We start from the raw sequence: 25,430 nt of genomic DNA, 5'->3' as shown, positions 1-25,430 counted from the left end.
GACATTGTGTAGCATATACTGAACAGCCCTACTACGAAACTGTTTCTTTTATCCCTGGGTTTCATACTATCCTTATTCAATGATCTGAATTTGAAAATACAGAGTGAAGCACCACAAATTCATGCTAGTTACCACTATATAGCTAGTACATTGAGAACAATTTTAGACTGCTTCATAAAATATAATTATCTTTCTAAGTCAACGATGGAGAACGTACAGTATAAAAAACAGGTTATTTTAAACTATTAGATGATATTAATTTTGTTGCTAAAATTCCCCTCACAGTAGGTAAAATCTAAGCCTCCAGGAACTAAAATGTTTCAAGCATCGAAGATGTTCAACGAATAAGAAGAGATTTCATTTCGGTGACCATCTGTTGAAGTACTTAGAGGTTCTTGACGCTGAAAATGTAAAGAACAAATCTATCTCGTCATCGTACTTGCATCACAGTTTCCGATTTTAAATGGAGACGACGAATTACAAGAGCTAGACACAGAGTGGTGAGAGCTGCGAAATAGTGGTATTAACATTGTCATCACAGTTCCGACAGAATTCTGGGTTGCGGTTCGATATGTAAAGAAATGGGACAGAGAACCAATGTTTCCAAAATTATCTAAATTAATGATCTCATTTTTGTCCTTGCCCCATTCATCGGCTAGCGCTCAGAGTGTTTTCTACAGTGAATAGAATGAAAACCAAGACAAGGAATCGACTGAACAGTGGAACAATTTCAGGGCTTCTGCGTTCCAAGAGGTTAAAAAAATTAGTGCCCGTTACGACTTCAATGTAAACGCTGAACATATCTAACTAATGAACAGTGAAATGTACTAAAATGCTACAAGAAGAGAATGATAAAATAATAAGCTAAACATTCTGCAGAAAAATCAAAATGGGACAAAGTTAAATTTTCAAAGCGTTTTAATTATGGAATATAGATAAAAATAGTTGTGTAATAGTGTGAAATCGTCGCAAACAATACCGTGTATAATAGAGGTTGTCTACTGGTTTCTATCGAACTAGTTGTCACTAGATATTGGGGAAATTTGGTACAGTAATTTCACGGCTTTCCAGATTGGAAAGGAGCGCCTGGTCCCCGGTACGAAACCCGCACGGCGGACTTGTGTCGAGGTCCGGTGAGCCGACCAGTCTGTGGATGGTTTTTAGGCGGTTTTCCATCTGCCTCGGCGAATGTGGGCTGGTTCCCATTATTCCGCCTCAGCTACACTATGTCGGCGATTGCTGCGCACACAAGTTCTCCACGTACCCGTACACCACCATTCTACCAAGCAAACATAGGAGTTAAACTCGTCTGGTGTGAGACGTTCGCTGGGTGGTGGGGGGGTCCACCGGAGTCCGAACCGCTCATTAACGCTGAAAGAGTGGGTTAGCTGTGTGGCGGCGGAGGGGTGAAGTGGACTGCGGTAGTCGTCGTGGGGTTGTGGACCACTGCGGCTGCGGCGGGGACGGAGCCTCTCCGTCGTTTCTAGGCCCCCAGTTAACATACAATACAATACAGTAATTTCACAAATTTTATTTCTCTCCTAATAATAATTTATTTTACAGTTATAAAATACAGATTTTTTCCCGCAATCTTCGGCTTTTTCTTTTTACTTTTTATTTAATTTTTTGCACCTGGCAACAATAATGGAAAAGCAAAGGAATTGAAGTGGTAGATGGGTGGGAACGAAACCCCAAAACAAGGTACTGGAAAGGGAAGGGAGTAACGAAGAGGAGAGACCTAATGTGGAGTCTAAAATCTGTTAAAGTGGAAATATCTCTGGGTAGATTACATGATAGGATAGGAAAGGTAGGGAGAGATTATTAAAACTTCACTGGCATATGATAATGTGTACCGTTGTTTAAAGTTGGGGGAGTAGTGAAATAAATACTAAAGAGTAGTAAAACTGGAAACGAATGTTGAAAGAATTGCGTGGTTGGTGCTAGTGAAGGGACATGCATGGAGTTCGAGGACTCAGATGGAGCATGAACGAAGTGTCCTGCTGTGTGTTTTGTAATTCGACGACACCGTAAAAGACATAAAATCTTTATCGTGTCCAAAATAATTTTATTTCATTGCTTATTAAATAGACCACTCAGGTTGGGTTGAGTGTGCGCAGATTGTAGTTAAAAGTACCGTAAAATGAAAGAACTTCTCCTTGTGTGACCCGTCCTAGAATATTGCTCAAGTGTGTGGGACCCGTACCAAATAGGATTAACAGGAGAAAGAAGGGAAGCACGGATGATCTAAGATTTGTTTGTTTTACCTAAGGGAGAGCACTCCGAGATGCTGAAAAAGCCGAACTGGCAAATGCTTGAAGATAGAAGCGAGTTATCCCATAGAAATCTACTTAGAAAGTTTCAAGAATCAATCCTAGGTGATGAACTAACGTATCGTTCCGCAAGGATCGCCAAGGCAAGTTTAGATTATTCACAGCGCGCACAGAGGCATTTAAGCAGTTATTCTTCCAGGGCCCATACATGAATGAAACGGAAAAAAGCTCTAAAAGCGCGTACATGGGTAACACCCTCTGTCCTCTGCCATTCGCTTCACAGTGGTTTACAGAGTGTGGACATAAAAGTAGATATTCGAATAATGAGCGTGCGTATCATCCTTCGTCACACGTATCGATTCTATCGTATACGACACTGCCTGCTGCGATAGCTCGACTGAACAGTTGTCGATAGCAGTAACGTCGTGTTGTGGTTGCAACACAGTCGGTCGTCGGACGTTAACTGTGATGTGTGGATGTACGTAGTGAAGTATGCAACACGAAGTGACGACTGTCAAACGTGATGCATCTTTCGCTCGACAGTATGATACGAATACGTCTGTGTGGTAATAAACAAATTGTCAGTTCCTTGAAACTAGTGGCGCATGAATGCTTGAATATTAACTGACCTTCGAGCAATCCTTTGTTTAAACTGTTTGCAAGGTGGGTTTATTGTTTATGTTCCAGTAACAACTAGTGACAAGTAAGAAAATGTATGTTTTGCTCAAATCTATGCAACTCGTCAGCGTCAGACAGTGATCTCCAAGTGCGTGCATGTAGCTACTTATTCTGATGTAGGTTTCTAAGGCAGAGATGCGCTGTCAAAAGAGTATCCGATTTATGTGTTAAAATGTTCACTGTGAAACGAGATTTCGATTTTGAAAACCCGAACGTGATATACATTAAAACTGTTTCTAAGTGACAAAACATTATTGTTTTTGTGATGTTCCTGTTTACATACGAATTTTTACATTGATTTCCATGCCTTGCAAGATTCCTGAATTTAGGATTGTAATTCTTTATTCCTTTTACTATTTCGTTAGATGAATCTGTCGTCAGATTTATACCGACTCGGAATTCTGTTTACAACGTGTTGGTTCGTAATGTTTCGCTGTCACTTGTTTACCATATTTTGTTGTGAAGATTCATTGTATTTGAACATTTCGATGTTTGGAGCAAGTGCGCCCCCCTCCCACACACACACACACACACACACACACACACACACACATGAGATGTTAAAAATGTTGTTCATTGTTTTGTGCCTTCTTGGTGCAGGGTGTTGCCATTAACAGCTTAGTACTTACTGGCTTGCATGGTTGCATGTGACGTAAACATTTTTGTACGGGTGTAAGTTGTTTCCTTGTAGCTTTTTAACCAAAATTTGCTGAAACCAAGTGAGTTGATGCTAACAGTAAATTATTTCTAACTGTATTATGTCAGTTGATGTTTCAAAATAAAGCATGATATACATCAAAATGATATTCTCAAAATTACACATTTCAGATTGATCATTTACTTTGTTGTATGATTAATATTTGTATGATTAATCTTTTGTAGGAGTACTAATTTCCTGAAGTGGATAGCAATATGGAAGAGATGTTAATGCTGTCCTCGCAGAGTCCTCTTTCCTTGCTTGTGAAGTTTGGAATAATGGGGTGGAATGACAGTTGTGCGGAAAACTGTTCTGGACATGGGGAATGCCACAATGGGACATGTCTTTGTGAGGTGAGTGCTCTTTTCTTTTATGTTCAACAGTGATTTTATTGTAGAGTTACGTAGTCATAAAATATCAAGAGATGTCATTATAAATATCCATACTAGAGGCAAGTTCCAGGCAGTTGTTAATGATGGTTTCCTGAATGCAAATTTGGAATTGGTGTGCACTACTTCTGTGTTAAGAGTAGTGGAACACAGTAAACAAGTTTGTGAAGAGTTCTTGTGTGAAAGTGGGTTATCCATTGTATAACAACAGCCCCTACATAAATATTAAAGAGGGCTACTGAAATGCTTCAATATTGTCTGGCTAACAAGATAAGGATTAATGAAGAAAGGGAGAAACATTACATCAGTAATGTGATAGGTGACATAATTAAGTCTTACTGATATCAATTTTTTCTTCTGTTAGGCATTCCAATTCCTGTCTTCTCATTCATTATTCCATAGATCTACAGATTTCACTTCCCGGATATATTACGGGTTGACCTAAGCGTCCGATCCCACCCGTATATTTGTGACGTCATGGGTCAAAGCAGACGGGCGGGATCGGACGCTTCCGTATTTTCTACATTACTTGCTTTTGGTGACTATTTATAAATCATTTTTTAATTTACATTCTTAATCTTTGCTTGTTCTTTTTACATTCAACCTGTCACCTACACACATGAATTCTCACTGATAGACCTTTCTAATAACTGTCCACATCGAATCTTCTGCACACTTTTTACAAATTTCTTTATCAACCTTCCCTGCAGTATCTCATTCTGTGAAGGATTAGACTGTGTTTCAGTTCTTAGGTATAAATTTTCTACTTAAAATTGTATTGTTCATACTCTTCCACTTAATCTCTGGAAGAAATGTGACTGATTTTCAATGATCCAGTTTATTTATTTTTGTTGCAGTAAGACTACTTGTTTATTCAGCAAGCAGGATTATTGTTTTAAAAAATGTCAGGGAACCTCCCTACCTGGAAAATCTGTAGAATTTCTAATAACTTTATGTAATAATTCATTAATGAAATTTCATCATTTAATGTTTATATGTGTACATAAGTTTCAGAAGTATTACTTGCATAGTTATGTTTTATTTTATAGGCTAATAAATTAAAATAAAAGAGATTTAAATTTATTATTCAGAAATTTGCTTATTACTTAATAGTAAAACATTGTTTCAGATTCAGTTTGATGGGAAAGACTGCCATGTACCAAACCTCAGTTACTTCGTTGCATTTGCGACCGTTTTCTTCCTGCTTGCATTTGTGTGCCTTGTGCAGCTAGTAATGTGCATTGTAGCAGAATGGCAGCGCATGAAGGCCCCATCTTTTCTTCGAGCCTGCCGAATAACTACACAGAAGCTGTTATACTTTGTAGTCTTCTTGGCTGCTGTCATTAGGGGTGCATACTTCACTTCTCCAGTAAGTACTTGTAATATTTTGAAGGTTAACAGGTATATACACTAACTTATTGCAATAATTTTGCTACTTTATCATCGCAGATGAATTTTGCCATGATGTTCCATCAGTAGTAGCGATTAAATCAGACAGTGCCTGGACTGTTTTGACAAGACTTCAGATTTGTTAAACTTCAGTATATTTTAATATTAGAATCAACATTTAAACTTTCTGTAATTCTGTAAGCACTACCATAAGAGGAAAGTATAATGATAACCTTTGTAATAAATAATTAAATTGTTGTGCAGTATGAGAAATGGGACATTGTATTCGCAATAGGCAAATTAAAAAAATTCAGCTTTATGCATTTGGATATTACGATATCTAAGGAGGTATTGCGATCCTTTGTGTCAACAAAACTATTGAAAGTGTTCTATTGAAACTGCATATTAAACTAAAATACCAGACTGTAGGATGCTAGATGGCTTGTAGTTAGCTTGTCGGCCATTGTTTTGTATTTGTGATGAAAAATAATGAGCTGTGTCATTATTTCTTTCTGGAGAACATAATACAAACATGTCTTTGGTACAACAGTAACTGAATGTTAAGAGGTGAACAGTGACATTTGTCTTTGATTAAAGTGCACCTACAGTGTCTGTTGAGTTCTTTGCTGACATTAGTCATAGGCAATCGGGTAACAGTGTATGATAACCGATGAGAATCACTGAATCTAATGATTCCTTTTGGTGGTATATACAGTAGGATAAGGCCGCCTCCATACTGCAGCGGCAGCGTTACCGTGTTCCACGTAGGGGGCCTGGGTTCGAATCCCAGCAGGGGACTGGGTGTTGTGTGTCCATCATCATCATTGACTTGCAAGTCGCCGATGTGGTGTCACCTAAAAAGGACTTGCAATACTGCAGCCGAACTCCCCCGAATGGGACCTCCCGGCCAACAATGCCATACGATCATTATATATAACAGTAGGATAAAATACCAGCTAAGTTTGTTTACTAAACATAGAAGGTGAACTGACTCAAGATTCGTCCTATTGAGTTCCCATCGTCTGCCATGTTAGTTGTTACCAGCAGCAGCACACAGTGCAACTGCAGCCAACACAATAAGCTCACTTCTACCTTGTTCTTCACCCACCTTGCAAAATGAATATATCTCTGAAGTACAAACATCAGAAATGAAAATATGATATCTGAGACAAAACATTGTCTGCTAACCAAGTGACAAAAGGAAAAAGAGAGAAAAAACCATTACACAGGAGGTACAGATACACAAATTGAGAGGGACCTGGGATTTTGAGGCATCGGAATTGTCAATCCATTTTTCTATTTGTTTGGTTCTGCTCTAGCTGTTCTGACTTCAGTGGCTCATGGACAGTTGTTTTATCATTTCAGGTATGCAGTTGGTTACGCAATGACTCTTTTGTTATGTTCAGGTTTAATTCAAATTGTAATTATTTGGGAACAGTTAGTTGGGGCACATGAAATTTTGAAAATAAGCTTCATCTTTTGTAGTTGTAGGGAAAGTAAAGAATAGTGTGCATGTGGAATCCTACTCCATTGCAATACTGTCTTTGATTTTTTACCTGATTCTGATGTCGTATGTTAGTCTACTACTGACCAATTCATTTGTTAAACAGTTCTTACATCTGTTGATGATGCTGTGGAACTTAATACAGTGTCTGTGCCATAGTTATATAAAATTATACTTAGATGAAATTATAATAAGGTAAAACATAATTATACCTACTTAGGCTGCATTAGACTTAAGACAGTTCCATAATTAGTGTTGTGATATAATGCTTAGTGACAATAACATTTACTATTTCAATAAATTGTACTTAGACTGAAGAAGTTAATATTTTGTATCTACAGACTGCATTTGAAGAGGGGTGGTCAAGTAGCCTAATGAGTGCTTACTACCCCCTTGTTCTTTCTGGTGCATCCCTCATTGTCTGTTTCTGGGCTGAGGTAAGTACTAAAATTCTTTCAGCTTGCATATTTTGTCAAATGATATATTTCTGTCAATAACTTTTCAATTTTAATTAAAAAAAATATTTGGTTCTGTTTCTGGACTATGGGCTGTAATCTGGGGATTACGGAAGTGTCCGATTCCACCCGTCTGCTCTGACCCGTCATCAGTATGGCGGAAATTACTATTATACGCGTCTCCAATATGCCGCCTATCATGTCACAAGATATACACGGCAAAAAACACGACAATGCGTATAAATAAGACAATAACATCTCCCTCCAAATATACAATCAAACTAACAGGACAACCGCGGGAAATTGGGGGCTTACGGAGGGGACAAGCTAAATATAACAGAAAAAAAAAAACGATCCCAAAACACATAAAATGACGAACAAAAAAAGTAATTGCAAAATCTAAGAGAATTGGACACTTCCCTTGATCTATGTAGGTCAACCATAACTATTGATACGAAAAAACCAACACCTACAAGTACGAGAAACAGAACCAAAACCACAACACCTCAAAAATTGAAAAGTCAAACATCCGTAAGCAAATGAAAACACATTCGATACACAATAAATACACGAAACATTACAACTCGAGAAAAAAAGAACCAAACAAACAATTACTTACCACCAACAAATTTCGGCACTGCGAAGTACCTCGGCAAACTTACACACACACGCACACACACACACGCACACACACACACACACACACACACACAAAACTCATAGACTCCGCGCCGTAATGACCTCACACAACAACACTCTTACGTCATGCTTACGTCATGGCTCAAAGCAGACGGGTGGAATCGGACGCTTCCGTTGACCCATAATCTACTAACCATATTGCAGTTCAAATGACCTCACATAATCAACTGTTTCACGGCTCTGAAAAAATAAAATATGTTTCATTGCATACTATCTCTAAAGAGTACTTTTGTATACAGCTGTTACTTAAATGGGATGGCATTCATTAGAGAAATAGGAAAAAAGAGTGAGGTTGATGATTTGCAAGGGCCTTTTTTAGAGTGAGTTGTTGGTTTTGACAGATTGATCGAGTAACTTATTCGTAATAGTAGTGTAACAGACTCACTCACTTTGTAGATGAAATACGTGGGTGCTAGACGTGATTGTAAACAAATAATTTAGTAAGTAGCTGAATGCAAATCTTCCTTGGTTATCTCTACCTTCTGCTTCATATTTACTTTGTGCGCTGAGTGGCTGTCTTATCATGTACACACACATTGTGGAGACAAAGTACGGAGTGATTACTGAAGGAACTCAATAGTAATACCAACATTTTTGGGACTTCGAATGTCTAGAAAATTTCTGAATCTACACACATTCCTATTTGTTTGTGCAGAATTGGCAAATATTTTGTCACCAGTAATTGTTTGTGTACGAGGGCCTGTGCCAGGAAAAGAGAGAAGTTGTTTATCAGTTTGAAAACTTGCCACCTGTGCAAGATATAATGTTGTTGCCAGACAGTTAAATTTTGTTAATTCACCAAATATTTCAGCCTTATGTATAATTCCATCTCATAATAATAAAAGGTGCCTCTCTCCAATTACATAAAGGAAATGTATCACTTCCTGGTCTGTCCAGTAGTTCATTCCACACAAGATCACTTTTCCACATTAAACAACATTCTAAAAACCATGTAGTCTTTTGACAACCCATATGTGACAGAGAATTTACATAGCTTGAAAATCGTTGTGAGAGCTAAAAACCAGTATTCAAAACCATAATTCTTGAATCAAAATTGGAATGATTATGTGACTTGCAAGAAGCAGTTATGGGCTAATTCATTTGCTAAAAACCTAATTTGGAAGACCATGTGGAACTAGTGAACAGGCAGTAACATTTGTGAAAATTGTTAACAGAAAAAAAAAACCCAAATGAATCAAAAATTTTGGGATGTATAGAACAGTGGACCAGCAGTAGTTAAGATTGTAGCTCATAGGCCCAGCATGCGTTCCTTCTGTGATCAGAAAAGGGATGTGATGGATAGCTCAGTGGTATTTATGCAGTCCAGTGAAACAGATATGTGAAAAGTTATGAAATTTTACAGTCGTCGTTGAATTATCACAAAGAATTGGGGAAACATTGCTTTGTCATTCGTAAACGGTAAATCTACATAGAAGACACTTTGGACTGCATTGTTGAAAATTCATCCTCAGACATCACTTTCACACATACAACAATATAATGAGACTTCTTGCACTACTATTAGTAATCTAAATTGGCTGGAAGAGTACAATATAGAATTCAAAGTACCTCTCCTATCACTCAAAAATTCCACAAAAGTTAATACAAGCGAACACCATTGGAGTCATCTCAGTTGCCATTTCAACATGTGAAATATCTACCTTGCAACATATAGAATCTGTGGGAAACATTTAAGACAACCTATTCTACACAACAGTGCAGTACTGAATGTGCCTAACCGATTCACACGTCAGCTATTCTCTTTATATAATGCCAGCAGGTAGTCCTACATACGGTTGACGCACTTTATCTTTCCCGCTCCATAAAATTTGCTGTTGCAATGCACATAAATTGTATTTTCATTATTACTTGAATTGTTTCTTGCTCAGAACAAATTACATGAAAACACAGGTTTTAAATACATTTACGAGTGTGTCAGGAGGGTCTGCACCCACTCTTCCTCTCCCCTACTCCACTCTCTCCTCCCCTTCGCCTTCTTTTCCCTCTCCCTTTCCATGTCTCTTTCCTCCACCTCTTCCCTTCCTTTACTCGCTCTCCACCCCTACAGGCCCGGGGGTTAGAATAGGCCCAAGCTGTTCCTGCCTGCCGTAAGAGGCGACTGAAAGGAGTCTCACACCTTTCGGCCTGCATGTGATGGTCCCATGTAGGGTTTGACCTCCAGTTTTCAACATTTTCCCCAAGAGCGAGCCAATTGGGGAAGGGCACCTTACACGATGCATCGTGCATTGAGCTCTTTAGCCCACTTTCTCATCGTGCCATTGCAGTCCTGCTCATCCTCCATCTCTTGAGCAAGGAAACTTTCCTGGGTGTGTTTTCCTCCACCCACTATGCAGTGCCATTTTCTGCACTGATGAGGACCACGGAACTCTTTGCACCTCATATCCAGCACGGTATCCAGTCCGTTGTGGTGGGGCTGCCATGTACCCTGTTGGTTGTTGCCCCCTGACTGCACAGGGATCGCACTGCTGATGCCTGCACCATTAACTCCCCACGTATGCCAAGAAGTAGATGCCTGCCACCCTAGGGCATCAAGACTTCTGGCAATGGCCATCCTGCCAGGTGGCCTTTGCTGCAGCTGGGTGGCACCCGTGGGGAGAGCCCCTGATCGTAGTGGGTGGCATCAGGGTGGATGACGCGCGATGACGGGAACCACGTCATCACTTGCTGGTGATCAAACACCAGCAGCCTCTAAGTGTTCCAAGTCTCAGTACAATGCAAAGAAATATGATCCTAAATCGTTCTTGTCCATGGCCACACCATGGGACGAACGCGAGGCTAAGGATGTCAGCGAACCTTATTTACCCCAGTACCCTGTATGTACGAGAGCTGATGGGGACTCCTTCGTCTCGATGAAGCCTCAGTTGTTTGTAGAGCATATAGAGTACAAGCTTGAAGAGGTGGAGGGCTTTTCCAAAATGTGGTCATGGTCAGTCTCGATAAAAATGGCATCCCCTACCCACTCACGCGCATTACTCGCTTCAGATAAGCTGGGGGATGTTTTTGTTACCATCATGCCTCAGAAGAGCTTGAATGTGGTTCAGAGTATTATATTCCACAGGGACCTTCTTTTGCAGTCTGACGATGAGCTGCGCGCCAATTTAGAGTGATGAGGAGTTCATTTTGTCTGGTGCGTGCTTCACGGTCCGAGGCATAATCAGGTTGCCACTGGTTCCTTCATCTTGGTCTTCAAGGGTGACACATTACCTGATAAGGTCAAGGTGATGGTCTACCGCTGTGATGCCAAGCCCTATATCCGTCCCCCGATGCAGTGCTTTAAGTGCTGGAAGTTCAGCCATGTGTCTTCCCGTTGTACTTCATGCATCACGTGTCGAGATTGTGGTCATACATCCCATCCCAATACTCCATGTGCCCCACCTCCCATCTACGTCAACTGTGGAAAACATCAATCCCCTTGCTTGCCAGACTGCAGGATTTTACAGCGACAAAGGAAAATCGTGGAATAAAAGACCCTGGACCGACTGACCTACACTGAGGCCAAGAGGAAATTTGAGTGCCTACATCCTGTGGCTATGACCACCTCTTATGCCACCACTACGAGGAGAGTTGCAGGCCCATCAGTTCTGCAAGTTCCATTCGGCTCTCAGAGCCGGAAGACTATACCTGCCCCCATAATGGTGGGGGGGCACTTCCCTCCCTGTTGCTCCTGCGCCACCTACTTCAGGAGCACTGTCGTCGTCCCCCCCCCCCCCCCCCCCCCCAACCATCGGGGACACCAGTTCCACTTCTTAGCTAGGAAGGGGTCCTTTGCATCAGTCCCTTCCCAGGTTTCTGCTAGTGGGAAAGGTGACACCCGCCAGTGGCTGAAGTGCCCAAAGGCAACCGCCGTAAGCTTCATGATCATCCTCAGTCCTGGAGACTGAATCAGTGAAGCCCTCCCAGCCAGAGGATCCCAAAGATCATCGAGAGAAATCCAGAAAGAGTGAGGGAATTGCGATGGCACCCACATCACTGCTGCCTACAAGCTCTGCGTCTGAGGATGAGGTGAAGATTCTGGTACCCGCTGAGGGCCTAGATCTTGCCAGACCCTCAGACACAATGGATATAGCCTGTTCAGGAAATAAGTCGGTGGCAGCAGGTGACCCTGAGGCGTAGACTACCTCATTGATTGTTTCATGCCTTCCCAGTCTTACGATGACGGCATCCTCCAGTGCTCCAGTGGTATTGTGGCAGTTTTTTCCACCACCTGGCTGAGCTACAGCAACTGTTAAGCTTTACACCTGCTTTGTGCATTGGCCAGTGAATCCTATAATGCCCCATTTAAAGAGCGGGAGCTTGTCAGTGCCCTTGCAGATTGCCCATCTCCATGCCCTTCTGTCTACAACCCTTCTACCCTTTCCCTACTCCCTCTATACACACACACACACACACACACACACACACACACTCTCTGTCTGTCCACTGGTAGCTGTTGCCTCAAGTTACCTTAATGCTTCAGTTGTTAAAATAATAAAAGTGTTGCACTAGCAACTGTACTCATATGAATGGAATGCCATCCATTGATTACAAGTTCATGAAACTCATTGTTTTGATTAGGTAGTCTTTTCATTGTGGGTGAATGACTTTGGGAAACGTTGCTCCTGCCAGGTGCAAAATGCGTGGTGTAATTCGACTTTTATTTGCGAAAGCATCTACAGCTGCTCAGATTCATCTAGAGTTATGCCCATTAGATGAGCCTACAGCGATTAGTGAAGAAAAGGCTTGACAGCACGTTATAGACTTCAGAGGTGGCCATACAAATGATCCTGGTGGCGAGTGGAAAGGCAGGCCTAAGAGGACGAAAAATTGCCATCAGGTGAACTATTTGTGCTCATGTTGATGAATTTCCCGGTCTTGGACGTCCCACTATTTGCATAGTTGCCACGAAAAATCTGAGGTTTCGCAAAGTGGGTACCGAAAACGCTTGAGTGAATTTCATGCGAACCACCGTGTTTGGACTGCTATCGACATGATGTAGATGACTTGTTTTTCCCCATACAGGCAAAACAGCCAATGTAGTAGCGCCATTGACAACACCAAACAGGAAAATTCAAATAATCTTCTAACTCAAGTCGAGAAATGGTGACTACTGTTTGCTGGGAAGAAAAGGGAAACTTTATCCGCGATAGTCCACTACAACGCAGTCCAGCCACCACTGTTCTTATCGACGATAATATTCACCATTCCCGCAGGGGACGCGTCTACCATCCAACCACCTACCCTACACTCCCGACGTTGCACACAGCGACTGTTACGTCATTTTGCACGTTGAAACAAAGGTTTAGTGAGCAACAATTCGAATGTGACGATGGACCAAAACCGCTGGTGTCAATTGGTTCAGTTATCAGGGACAAAACTGAACAGAGGGGATGAAGAAGCTAGTGCAGTCGTACGAAAAGTGCATAGACGTGTACGGTGGACACCTAGAAAAGAGAAGAAAGCTTTTCCTAACGCATATGTTTACGACCGAACGGCTTTTTTGGAATACTCTCCGTAACTGCATAATCCGAGATACTGTAGTATCCGGACATTGTTATGATTTATTGTATCTCCAGATAAGTGGCGTGCAAACAGCCACAATCCGGACAAAAGTAACTTGATTCGCTAGATCACTGGACAAAAAATCGGTCACCCCCACGAGGCATTACACCAATATTCTGTAACGCCACCTCTAGCGTGGATAAAGGCCACTATTCTCCAGACATGCTATATGCAGCTAAAACCATCCATTGTTGATTAAATCCCGCCAAATGGTGGGGGGGGTAGTTGTTACTACGTTTCACCTTGTTTCCAAATATTTCCCGACACTTTCTATGCGGGCGATATATTGGACCAGGACAGGTGCGCCAGATGACCGAGAATTCATAAAATCAGGAATGTATGGACGCAAGCTGTGAACATGGCAGCTGTTGTGAAACTTAAAATTTTCCCGGCGAATTGAATATTCGATGAGATTTCGGAATTGCAATCGGTTTACGACGACCTTTTGCAATCCCGAAATCTCTTCGAACGGCAGCCGTTGTCTTGGAAGGAGGGATTGTCCACATATTACTCATCATGAAGATGTAGAAGATAGGGCAATATTTGGTCACTGAGAATGTTGAAATAAAAATTGTGGTTCGTGCAGGAATAGGTCCAAGTCATGATATGAAAAGTACCCCCAAAACATCACAGCGCTGCCTTCGGCCTGAACTGCCGCCTTTACGCACAGCTGGTTAAACGCCTTGTCGGGCCGTTGGAGCATTCCACGCCACGCGTCTTTCGAAAACAGGCAAAACCAGAACTGCTCTGGGCACACTGTTCGCCTACAGCCAGCCACGAACTGTTTCTGTGCTCTTTGGTCCATCGAATGCGTGCCGGTTTATGTTTAAGTTGTAACAAGCGTCTCTAGTCCCTGTCAGTTAGGGTTCTTTTACGACAAATTCTCTTATACAGTGTGACGTGGCTGCGAGTGTTACACCATTTCTTGTAGAGACTTTGGATAGTCCCCATTGCTACACCACCAAATTGGGCAACTTCATTCACAGCATGTTCATGGACATGACCAAACATGAACGTTCCTTCCGTCAGTCTGTCGCGACTCCTCGTCGATTCATCTTACTGCGCCTGGTTCCAGGTCTGTTGAGCCTGTATAGGAAATCTGTGCATTGCCGAATGGTCATCCCAGGGAAGTGCCCCGCTTGGAGTGCACGTGCGGCCCACGTGTCAGTGCAGCGCGGGTGCAGGCGCACCGGAGCGCAGCCCTCGGACTCGGGGTCGCTTGCCTCTCTCTGATCGATTGCAGAGCGCACTCCGCGCCTCCTTACAGATCTTTGTTCGCAACACCAGCGGCCGGCGAGGCGCACGGCAAAATGTTCGCTTCCAGTGGGACGCCCTACACCCCATCCGCTGTCGTCCGCGAAGTACTGTAGGGTGTTAGGTCGCCTTCCAGAAGGCTGAATCAGCGTTTCCGTCAACTTCATGATGCGTGACCGGTACAATATAGTGAGGCCTTTGTGTTCTTGGGTGTGCCACCGTCCTTGCACTGACGAATAACTCATATGCTTACGGAATGCTTTTTAAGATAAGAGGTTGTACTATGTACATTGTTGTTGTTGTTGTTGTCTTCAGTCCTGAGACTGGTTTGATGCAGAGAATAGAAGCTTTCGAAATGTGGTGCTACAGAAGAATGCTGAAGATTAGATGGGTAGATCACATAACTAATGAGGAGGTATTGAATAGAATTTGAGAGAAGAGGAGTTTGTGGCACAACTTGACTAGAAGAAGAGATCGGTTGGTAGGACATGTTCTGAGGCATCAAGGGATCACCAATTTAGTACTGGAGGGCAGCGTGGAGGGTAAAAATCGTAGAGGGAGACCTAGAGATGAATACACTAAGCAGATTCAGAAGGATGTACGCTGCAGTGGGTACTGGAAGATGAAGAGGCTTGCAAAACAAATTTTTACGAATTAAGGAAGGTAACAAAAACAAAACTCGAATAAACGTTGCAGCGTGGTAATGTCAATAAACTTGGATATTCAAATCGTTGCCCTTCTACAATTACACCTACTTAAATACTCTGCAAACTATTGTACACTGCATGGCAGAGTGTACATCATACCGGTATTTTTATCGACTTTCTATTGCATTCTAACCCATGTTGAGCGAGGGAAAAAGACTTGTCTAAATGCCTCTGTGTGTGCACCCCCCTTTTTTCCCCCCTGCGCGACATGTGCCGTATTTTACGGACAATAAGACGCGCCCTAATTTTTAGGCATTTTTTAAAAAATAACGTTTGTATCATTTTTATTCCTAGGTTGTAAAACAAGACTTAAATAAATCTTAACTTATAAAACCGAACTGACCTTTAAAATCCGTGAAAATAGCGCCACCTATCGACCCTTGAAACTTTAGGGGCTGAAGCGGGAATATTCCACGCTGTTCCACAACAAATTCCACATTTTTTCAACTGAAATTGACATTGCGTTAGTTGTTGAACTCCCCTTGTGTACCCTGTGAGGCCTGGTAACGATACTAAACACACACAACTCTGATGCACTTTGGTGGCCGACGTTCCTTTCACAGAGAACTGCAACTCTTAATCATTTGTGTGTCTGCCGATGGTGCGTTCACGCAACATCCCTGCATAATCCATCTTTATGTCTGGACTGCAAATCCGATAGCATGCAGTAAGGACAGTTACAGCCCATGTTATTTAAGACTTACTAAACACAGCCTTCCGAAATGCCTTCACAAAAGAAGACGAAGTAGATATTACAGAATTCGAATCGAGAACAACTGCCAACGTGAGTAACGTTAGAAGTAAATATCCTCGGAGTAGGGAAGCAACTCAAATCACTTCATAAAAGCAAGTCTTCTGGTCCAGACTGTGTACCTATTAGGTTCCTTTCGGAGTATGCTGACACATTAGCTCCATACTTAACAATCATATACAACCGTTCGCTCGACGAAAGATCCGTGCCCAAAGACTGGAAAGTGGCTCATGTCACGCCAATATTCAAGAAAGGTAGTAGGAGTAATCCACTAAATTACAGGCCCATATCGTTAACGTCGATATGCAGCAGGATTTTAGAACATATATTGTGTTCGAACATAATGAATTACCTCCAAGAAAACGGTCTATTGACACACAGTCAACATGGGTTTAGAAAACATCGTTCCTGTGAAACACAACTGGCTCTTTATTCACATGAAGTGCTGAGTGCTATTGACAAGGGATTTCAGATCGGGTCCATATTCCTGGATTTCCGGAAGGCTTTTGACACTGTACCACACAAGCGGCTCGTAGTAAAATTGTGTGCTTATGGAATATCGTCTCAGTTATGTGACTGGTTTTGCGATTTCCTGTCAGAGGGGTCACAGTTCGTACTAATTGACGGAAAGTCATCGAGTAAAACAGAAGTGATTTCAGGCGTTCCCCAAGTTAGTGTTATGGGCCCTTTGCTGTTCCTTATCTATATGAACGATTTGGGAGACAATCTGAGCAGCCATCTTCGGTTGTTTGCAGTTGACGCTGTCGTATATCAACTAATAAAGTCATCAGAAGATCAAAACAAACTGCAAAACAATTTAGAAAAAATATCTGAATGGTGCAAAAAGTGGCAGTTGACCTTAAATAACGAAAAGTATGAGGTCACCCACATTAGTGCTAAAAGGAACGCGTTAAACTTCGGTTACACGAGAAATCAGTCTAATCTAAAAGCCGTAAATTCAACAAAATACCTAATTATTACAATTACGAACAATTTATATTGGAAGGAACACATAGAAAATGTTGTGGGGAAGGCTAACCAAAGACTGCGTTCCATTGGCAGGACACGTAGAAAATGTAACAGACCTACCAAGGAGACTGCCTACACTACGCTTGTCCGTCCTCTTTTAGAATACTGATGCGCGGTGTGGGATCCTTACCAGGTAGGACTGACGGAGTACATCGAAAAGATTCAAGGAAAGGCAGCACGTTTTGTATTATCGCGAAATATGGAAGAGAATGTCACAGAAATGATACAGGATTTGGGATTGACATCATTAAAAGAAAGGCGTTTTTCGTTTCGACGGAATCTTCTCACAAAATTCCAATCACCAAGTTTCTCCTCGGAATGCGGAAATATTTTGTTGACACCGACTTAAATAGGGAGGAACGATCACCAAGATAAAATAAGGGAAATTAGATCTCGTACTGAAAGATATAGGTGTTCATTCTTCCCGCGCGCTATAGGAGATCGGAATAATAGAGAATTGTGAAGGTGGTTCGATGAACCCTCTGCCAGGCACTTAAATGTGATTTGCAGAGTATCGATGTAGATGTAGACTTCGCGAATAATTCGATGAGAAAAGTTACATTTTTCGCAAATGAAAACGGCTGCGTGTTCTGCAGTTATGTCGGAAGAACAGTAGACAAGTCCACAGTCAGATAGTGTGGGATTTTACTTTCGTACAAAGCTTGCGAGCAGTTACTTGATATAAACAAAACTTAAAACTGTAAACTTCACAAACATGCAAAATGTTCTCGTGATTCACAGTCAGTCGTACCATGCAAAAACGAGGGACTAAGAATGCAGTAGGATATCAAATGGAATCGATTAGGTCCAGTAGTGGGCCAACCAAATGGAAGGATTCACTTGTAGGATGAAAAGCAGAGTTTGTCTAAAGCATAGATTTTCACTGATGTGACAAGTCATGGGACAGCGATATGAACGTGACAGTATGGCGTACACAAGGTATAAAAACGCAGTGCATTGGCGGAACTGTCATTTGTACTCATGTGATTCGGGTGCATAGGTTTCATACGTGATTACGGCCATACGACGGAATTAACATACTTTGAAGGCGGATTGGTAGTTGGAGATAGACGCTGTAATATTTTTCGCTTTGCAGCCATCATAATCATGTACAAGCTCTTCTTAGAGTATTTGAGAAGGCAGAAGTGGCAAGATAACATAATGTGATGTAGGTACCGATGACAGATGGTTTGTTCGGTACGGGTCTCGGGTGAGAAAAACCGCCTAAACAGTGGTCATTCTCCGCGATTGGCTGCTGCGTTCCGAAGTTGCGCGCCAAAATGATAATGTTCTGTTATTCATATTAAACAAACTAAACAGCCTATTTACTTGCATTTCACATTAAAGGATCTCCCAATAGCGTCATCATTCCATTATTTCACAAGTATGAATAACTAGCAGAATGACAAACAACTGCTAAACGAAAAGGCAGACGAAGCACTTCGGTAGGTCTTCGGATCGCGCCTAACTTGACAGGCGAAGTGGTTCGGCTGTAAGATCAGAGCTGGTTCGGCAGTGTTGAACAGATATGTTGTCTGCGGCGGTCAGTGTCAGATAGTATTTTATTAGCAATCCATTGTTTTTAAAAATAAAACTGATTTGGCAGTGTAGGAGGACAGACATGTTGTCAGTCGCGCTATCAGTTAATACTTACTTTGCAATGTCTAGTTCGTAAATATGAGAGCTGTAAGTATGGAGCCGGCCGGTGTGGCCGAGCGGTTCTAGGCGCTGCAGTCTGGAACCGCTCGACCGCTACGGTCGCAGGTTTGAATCCTGCCTCGGTCATGGATGTGTGTGATGTCCTTAGGTTAGATTTAAGTAGTTCTAAGTTCTAGGGGTCTAATGACCTCAGAAGTTAAGTCCCATAGTGCTCAGAGCCATTTGAACCATTTGTAAGTATGGAAATGAGCAGTTCATAATTTTTTTGAGGAAGGGAAATTATTTGTGACTCCGAAATGGAATGTTATTGTGCAGTTTCTCGTGTTCTGCTAATAAAAAGCGAGTGACATCCCGCATAAACAAACTTACTGAAAATTTAATTATTCACATAAGATCAGTTCTTCGTTAAGAGTTTCTTACAATCTCAATATAACGGATTCATGACCCACGTGCTGTTTTCTGCGCAGGGGACAACTACTATACAAGACTGCAGGTTGGTGAACATGTATTAGAACTTAAGCATTCCACTCAGGGCGGTGAAAGCAAATAGGCACTTGGCGTGTACTGCAGCCTAGTACAACTGAGACCAGTGACACATCCGTGGTAACACAGAGGTAGTATGAAAGAGAGAAATATTTTTGAGGGTATGGGTTTATCATACGCACGTATAATTATCCCCCCTCCTTTTTTTCAACTTACCGTAACGCATCGTTTCGGAATTCAATATGCCGAAATTCACAGTGTCAAGAGGGCGCCGAGAATACCAAATTTTAGGCATTACCTCTCACCACGGACAACGCAATGGCGGACGGCGTTCACTTAACGACCGATGGAAGTGGGATTTGCTTAGAGTTGTCATCACTAACAGACAAGCAACACTGCGTGAAATAACCACAGAAATCAAAGTGGGACCTACGACGAACGTATCCGTTAGGACAGTGCAGCGACATTTCACGTTAATTAGCTATGGCAGCAGACCAACGCGAGTGCCTTTGCTAACTGCACATCGCCTGCTGCGCCTCTCCTTGAGTCATGACCGTATCGGCTGGACCCTATATAAATGGAAACCCGTGTCCTGTTCAGATGAGTCCAGATATCAGTAAGAGCTATCGGGTAGAGTTCGAGTGTGGCACTGACCCCATGAAACCATGGACCCAAGTTCTCAACAATGCACTGTGCAAAATGGCCGAGGAAGCAAAATGTTACGGGCTGTGTTTACACGGAATGGACTGGGTCCACCGGCCCAACTGAACCGATCAGTGACTGTAAATGATTGTGTTCGGCTGCGTGGTGATCGCTTGCAGCCATTCATGAACTTCATGCACAATGTGCGTTCAGGTATCCATACGTTTCCTCTTTGCGCAAGCAGTCTGCTATGCATCCCCGTCTTTGCTCGAGAGTTTGTGCCGCGTTTATTGTGGTGGAAAGGCAACAGAGAAGAAAAACATAAGGCGACTGTAGGTAAAAAAAAAGTATCTAAGCAACAAGGTACGAGATATTCAAAGTGATGGCGACGTTATATTTGCAAAAATCATAAGGTCACAGCGAGGTTTTAGCTTTTATATTTGGGAAAGTGCAGCGATAAGTCTGGCAGTAATATTTCGTTAGCTAGAAACCAGCTTGAACTGTTTATTTCGCATTTAAAACAAAACGTTTCAGTGATTATTCCTGAAACTGAGAAATACCTAACAGAGGTTCTTAGTCGATATGTATAAGTTAATTGGCTTTCAATACCGTACGTCGTTCATACATTATTTTATGAAAACGTTGTTTACACAATTTTAACAATAAAAGAATATATCCTTGTACTCGGCAGTCTTGAATGTCACAAACGTCAAAATTTACTACAACAGACGTTGTATTTTCCAGTTTTGTATATTTTGCGCAATCAGTTTCCTTCCTTTCAATTTCTAGTAGTTTGTTGAGGAGCAACACATGCTTCATTTTTTCTTTTGTTGAAATTTGAGGCTCCTCAGTTGTTGTTTTATTGAGTCGCCATGGCACGAATATTCGCCCACGTTTTCATATAACATTTTTAATAAATTTTTAAGCTGCTACATCTCTCTTCCTAGTTCGAGGCTCACCTTATTTTTTACAGTTATATGATCGGAGACTTTTTATCTAGTACTTAAAGCTCAGGCCAATACATCTCAAATTTTTATGTAAATAATCTTCAGAAATAGTGTTCCATATGACTTCCCTTTGTCTGTAATCATCTATAAATTTCAGCCTGCATTCTTCTGAGCCAAAAGACATAGTTGCACATAAAACACCTTAAAGCATAACCTCTACTTACTACATAACACACCAGAAGCAGCAAAACAGCGCAAAAGATTTCCACGTAATTCGGAAGCAATGCACAATTACGCACGGTCTTCATTTTGTGTAAATAATGCATGCACAAGTTCGCATGCGTTAGTTGCCCTCTTGGCAATGTAAGCGCATTCATAAAGTTGAAAAAAAAAAAAAATAAATAAATCGTTGAGTGGACGCACCTCCACAAGACTCTCGTGCGGCCCGCATTACGCATTGGGACATCGCTCGAGTGTATGGGGCCTGTACCAAATAAGACTACCAGGTGATATTGAACAAAGAATGGCCATATTTTCTTTGGCCCACGATAGTGTGTCACAGAGATGCTGAAAGGTCTGGACTGGCAGATGCTCGAAGATGGACACCAATTACTCCGCGAAAGCCCGATTATTAAGTTCAGAATCCGTCTTGGTCAGGGATCTAGGGATATGCTACAACTCGTAACATACAGTTTTCGTAAGAATTACAGAGACAAGATTTAGGGTAACTATTAGAGTACACCTAGGCAAATAAGCATTCTTCCCGCGCTCCATACACGAAAGGAAGCGGAATAAGCCTTAATAAGTGGTACAAGCGGAAGTATGCAGTTCCATGTTTATCGGAGTGTAGATGTATTTATGCGTGTACTCTTTGTTCTGAAATAGGGCAAGTGACAGCACGCGTCCTCATTTAAACCAGCTATAGATTTCGACACGCGTTACGTGAAGATCCCATACGTGTCAGTTGCGTGTATTTTATCTGATCCAACCCTTGCCTCCCAGATGGCGAGGGATAATTCGGCCCTGACCCCCTCGGGACTCATCTCCTTATTTGTGAGCAGTCCCTTGGCGTGGGACAACTCGTCCATCACTGCTGTCGGCACGTGTTTGTGCGCGCGTCCACTAAACCTCGACATCCCGTGTCTTGCGTATGATGCACTCGCACAAATTGCTGCTCGCTGGTGACGATTTCAGCTCGACGGTATCACGTTCATTTCCTGCGGCGTGTATCTGCTATATTTGGCCAGCTGCTTATCTCCGTATTTCCTGCACAGCCGCCCAGTCCATACTTCCAACGTTTCTCGCTACGTGACGTATTGAGCCGTGTCTGAAGAACAGCCGCCTTCCGCATACGACTTTGCCCAGCGAGTGCGTTCCGTTTGGCATGGAGTGGGCTTGCACTCACTGTTTCGGTTATTGTCTCATTAGTCGCCTCACCCACCACACGTTTCGAACGGATGAATCATGAGTGAACACGAAAGACGAAGAATAAAATGCATGTCCTGTGCGAGGCTGGAAGGCATGGTATGAAGCGCGTTATCATGTTGGTAGCTAATGACAACAATTCACTCAAAAGTATGTATAGTTAACACAACATTTGTAGTCGTCTTCATCAACAGTCAACAGTGGTGTTATTTGACGGCATTCACCATCATAATGGCTGACACTTTGGCGGTATGATGCGGCAGTGTATGGAGATGAAAAAGCCCATGATTGGCTTGAGGTCAGTATTCTGTATAATATCACAGTTTTTAAAGCGGTTCCTCATTTGATCTCACCAAGGTGAGCAGACTTCACTAGAGCTCCGTCCACCGCAGAAAAGTACGAAAAGGCAGTGGGAATCGAACGCGGTATCTAAGAGTCACTATATGGGCTGCGTTCCTTAACTACCACGCCATTGAGGCAACGTAGTACGGCCAATTTCGTTATCCGGGAATAGTCCTAGAATGCTTAGCGAAGCCGGCCGGCGTGACCGAGCGGTTTTAGGCGCTTCAGTCTAGAACCGCGCGACCGCTACGGTCGCAGGTTCGAATCCTGCCTCGAACACGGATGTGTGTGATGTCCTTAGGTTAGTTAGGTTTAAGTAGTTCTAAGTTCTAGGGGACTGATGACCACAGATGTTAAGTCCCACAATGCTCAGAGCCATTTGAACCATTTTTTGCTCAGCGCTCATATTCTTCCGTAAGTTGTAGCCTAGCATTTGCGGTTACTATCCATTACAGGTCGGTACAGTCCATAGGTAAGCGTTAACAGAGATGATCGTGCAATAAGAAAGGAATTTTTTGGAAGAAAGGCGACACATTTTTTGCGAAAGTCTGTTGAATAAATTTAGACACCGCGTATTCACTGAAGACTGTGCGAGCATTCTGCTGCAACCATCGTATATCTCGCACAGGGATCGTGAGGATATGAGAAGAGACATTAGGATGCGCACAGAGGTATATAGATAGTCGTTTATCTTCGCTTAGTAGACGAACGGAATAGGACAGAAAATCGGCTATGTCTGTACGAGGTACCTGCCTCCATTTGCCTTACAGAGTATATATGCAAACAGAGACTCCTGTTTAAGTCCTAGTTAGGTACAAATTTTCATTTATCACGAACGGATGTGTTCATGGAAACTTTTCATTGATTGCATGCCTGCGTTATTGGGGTAGAGATTTTTAATCGGACCTTACATGTATCAGCTTGGTATAATCTCCCGTTTACAAAGCAATCCCCATTCCGCCTTAGTTAAAAGAAAACGTGATGGATTTTCTATTTCAGCCTGCTCAGAAACCCAATCTGAATCCCACCACGTGTTCTTCAGATGAACCAGGGCGTCACTAACGTACCCCTATTAGTTTATTCGATGCAGAGCTCGGTGAGTACTACGCACCATACTGCAGGAAAAAGCTGTCTTTGTGTCGTAGGTCGTAGTGGAACGCCCTTCTCGAAAATTAAACGATGCAGTAACAGCTGCGAAATCTGTAACAAGTAGGTACACGGCTTTGTCATCTGCTTATGGATCACCAATGTGTGAGTGAAGCTACTTTCCTTCCCTCGTCCCGCCCCTCCAATCTTAGTACAGAAAGTGTCGATGAACTGTGGAGTGAGACCGAAACAGCCGGTCGGGTAATACCTAAACCTCGTGTAAAGCTGTTTGGTCACTTGATTTGGTAGTACCAATCAGCCTGAAGCGTTAATCATATTTTGTTTGTTCCGGCTACATTAAAACCTAATTAAAATTAAGAAATCATAAACTGGACGCCAAACTTAAGTAGGGCTCTACAAATATAGCGCAGCCATAGTTGTCAATAACACTAGCAGCATTGAACACTCGATAAGCATTCAAATTATCATACTAAAGTAAGAATGATGTTTCGAAAAGCCGCATGGCTGTATGGAGATTTTGGAAACACCTCTTCATTCTTGACTTTGTTATGATAATTTTAATGGTTACTGAGTGTTGTTATTGTTGTTCACAATGTCTCTGAGCTGTGGCTGTCCTCTTCGGAAATAGTTTGCGATCGCAAATCTACCTTTCGTACTTACACGGCTATATAGTGATCGTCTAGGTACTAGGGGCATTAATCACACTGTAAACACGTAATCAGATTACAGCCAGTGTGGATTTCACGTTCGCAACTGCCTTAATTCTTGACATCAAACGCAGAATCGACTTTTAAGCTACCTGAATAGCGTATAAACTCCTACGTGGCTAACGACCATGCATTCTTACGTTAGTAAGATACAGGCAATTCCACAACACACCAGGGCAGTGTTGCCTTCATATAAATGCAGAGTGCTGTAGCTGCAATTTATATTTTCCATCTCACATACTTTCCATTTTCATATTAAATAGTTATGCGCCCTTTCCTACATTGTACATTATATATTATTAGCGTTCTGCACACTTTCTTAACGCCAAAAATGGCTCAACCAGACAGTACATTAACAAAGGCAAGTACGCTGCTGGAAAAAACGACGCTAAACCTTTTCATTACTGCTTTTGCTGTGGCGCTCATCGTGCAATTCTCAAGCCTTTTTCGTGCATAATATTTTCTGTGAGTAATTCTTTATAGCGTTTTTTTGAGGCGCGGACAAACGAAATTTTCGTTTGACTTTGTGAAAAATTGAAGGTATGTTGGATTTGGGTACGTTGTTAGTAGGCAGTCCCCAGCAGGGCGAACATTGAAGTGCGGTCGTAAAGTGCTGACAAAGCGCCAGCGAGGTCAGAGCAGCGCGGGTTCTCTTGCTGTCGTTTTACTGCCCGAGAAACCGTGGGCTAGGGATGGGAAAAACTGATACCGGTATTCTAGTTCCGAATAGCCGGTAT

The 25,430-nt window shown here is 42.2% G+C and overlaps 1 protein-coding gene across 4 annotated transcripts in view; it reads left to right on the top strand.

Moving 5' to 3' along the window:
• Nucleotides 1-25,430, top strand: part of LOC124619412 — a 311,922-nt gene that overhangs the window by 89,155 nt on the left and 197,337 nt on the right. For 2 of the 4 annotated variants that reach the window (XM_047145775.1, XM_047145772.1), the window contains exons 1-4: nt 2,694-2,933; nt 3,831-3,998; nt 5,164-5,403; nt 7,269-7,364. In XM_047145775.1, the coding sequence (XP_047001731.1) occupies nt 3,861-3,998; nt 5,164-5,403; nt 7,269-7,364 (474 nt within the window). In that variant the 5' untranslated portion in view covers nt 2,694-2,933; nt 3,831-3,860. Of the gene's footprint in view, nt 1-2,693; nt 2,934-3,830; nt 3,999-5,163; nt 5,404-7,268; nt 7,365-25,430 lie in introns of those variants that run through there. The other 2 variants (XM_047145773.1, XM_047145774.1) reach the window with 2 other exon arrangements.

Source organism: Schistocerca americana, chromosome 6, assembly GCF_021461395.2.
Source record: "Schistocerca americana isolate TAMUIC-IGC-003095 chromosome 6, iqSchAmer2.1, whole genome shotgun sequence".
Taxonomy (NCBI): Eukaryota; Metazoa; Arthropoda; class Insecta; order Orthoptera; family Acrididae; genus Schistocerca; species Schistocerca americana.
Note: the sequence above shows the minus strand (reverse complement) of the source record. Positions and strands in the feature narration are given on the sequence as shown.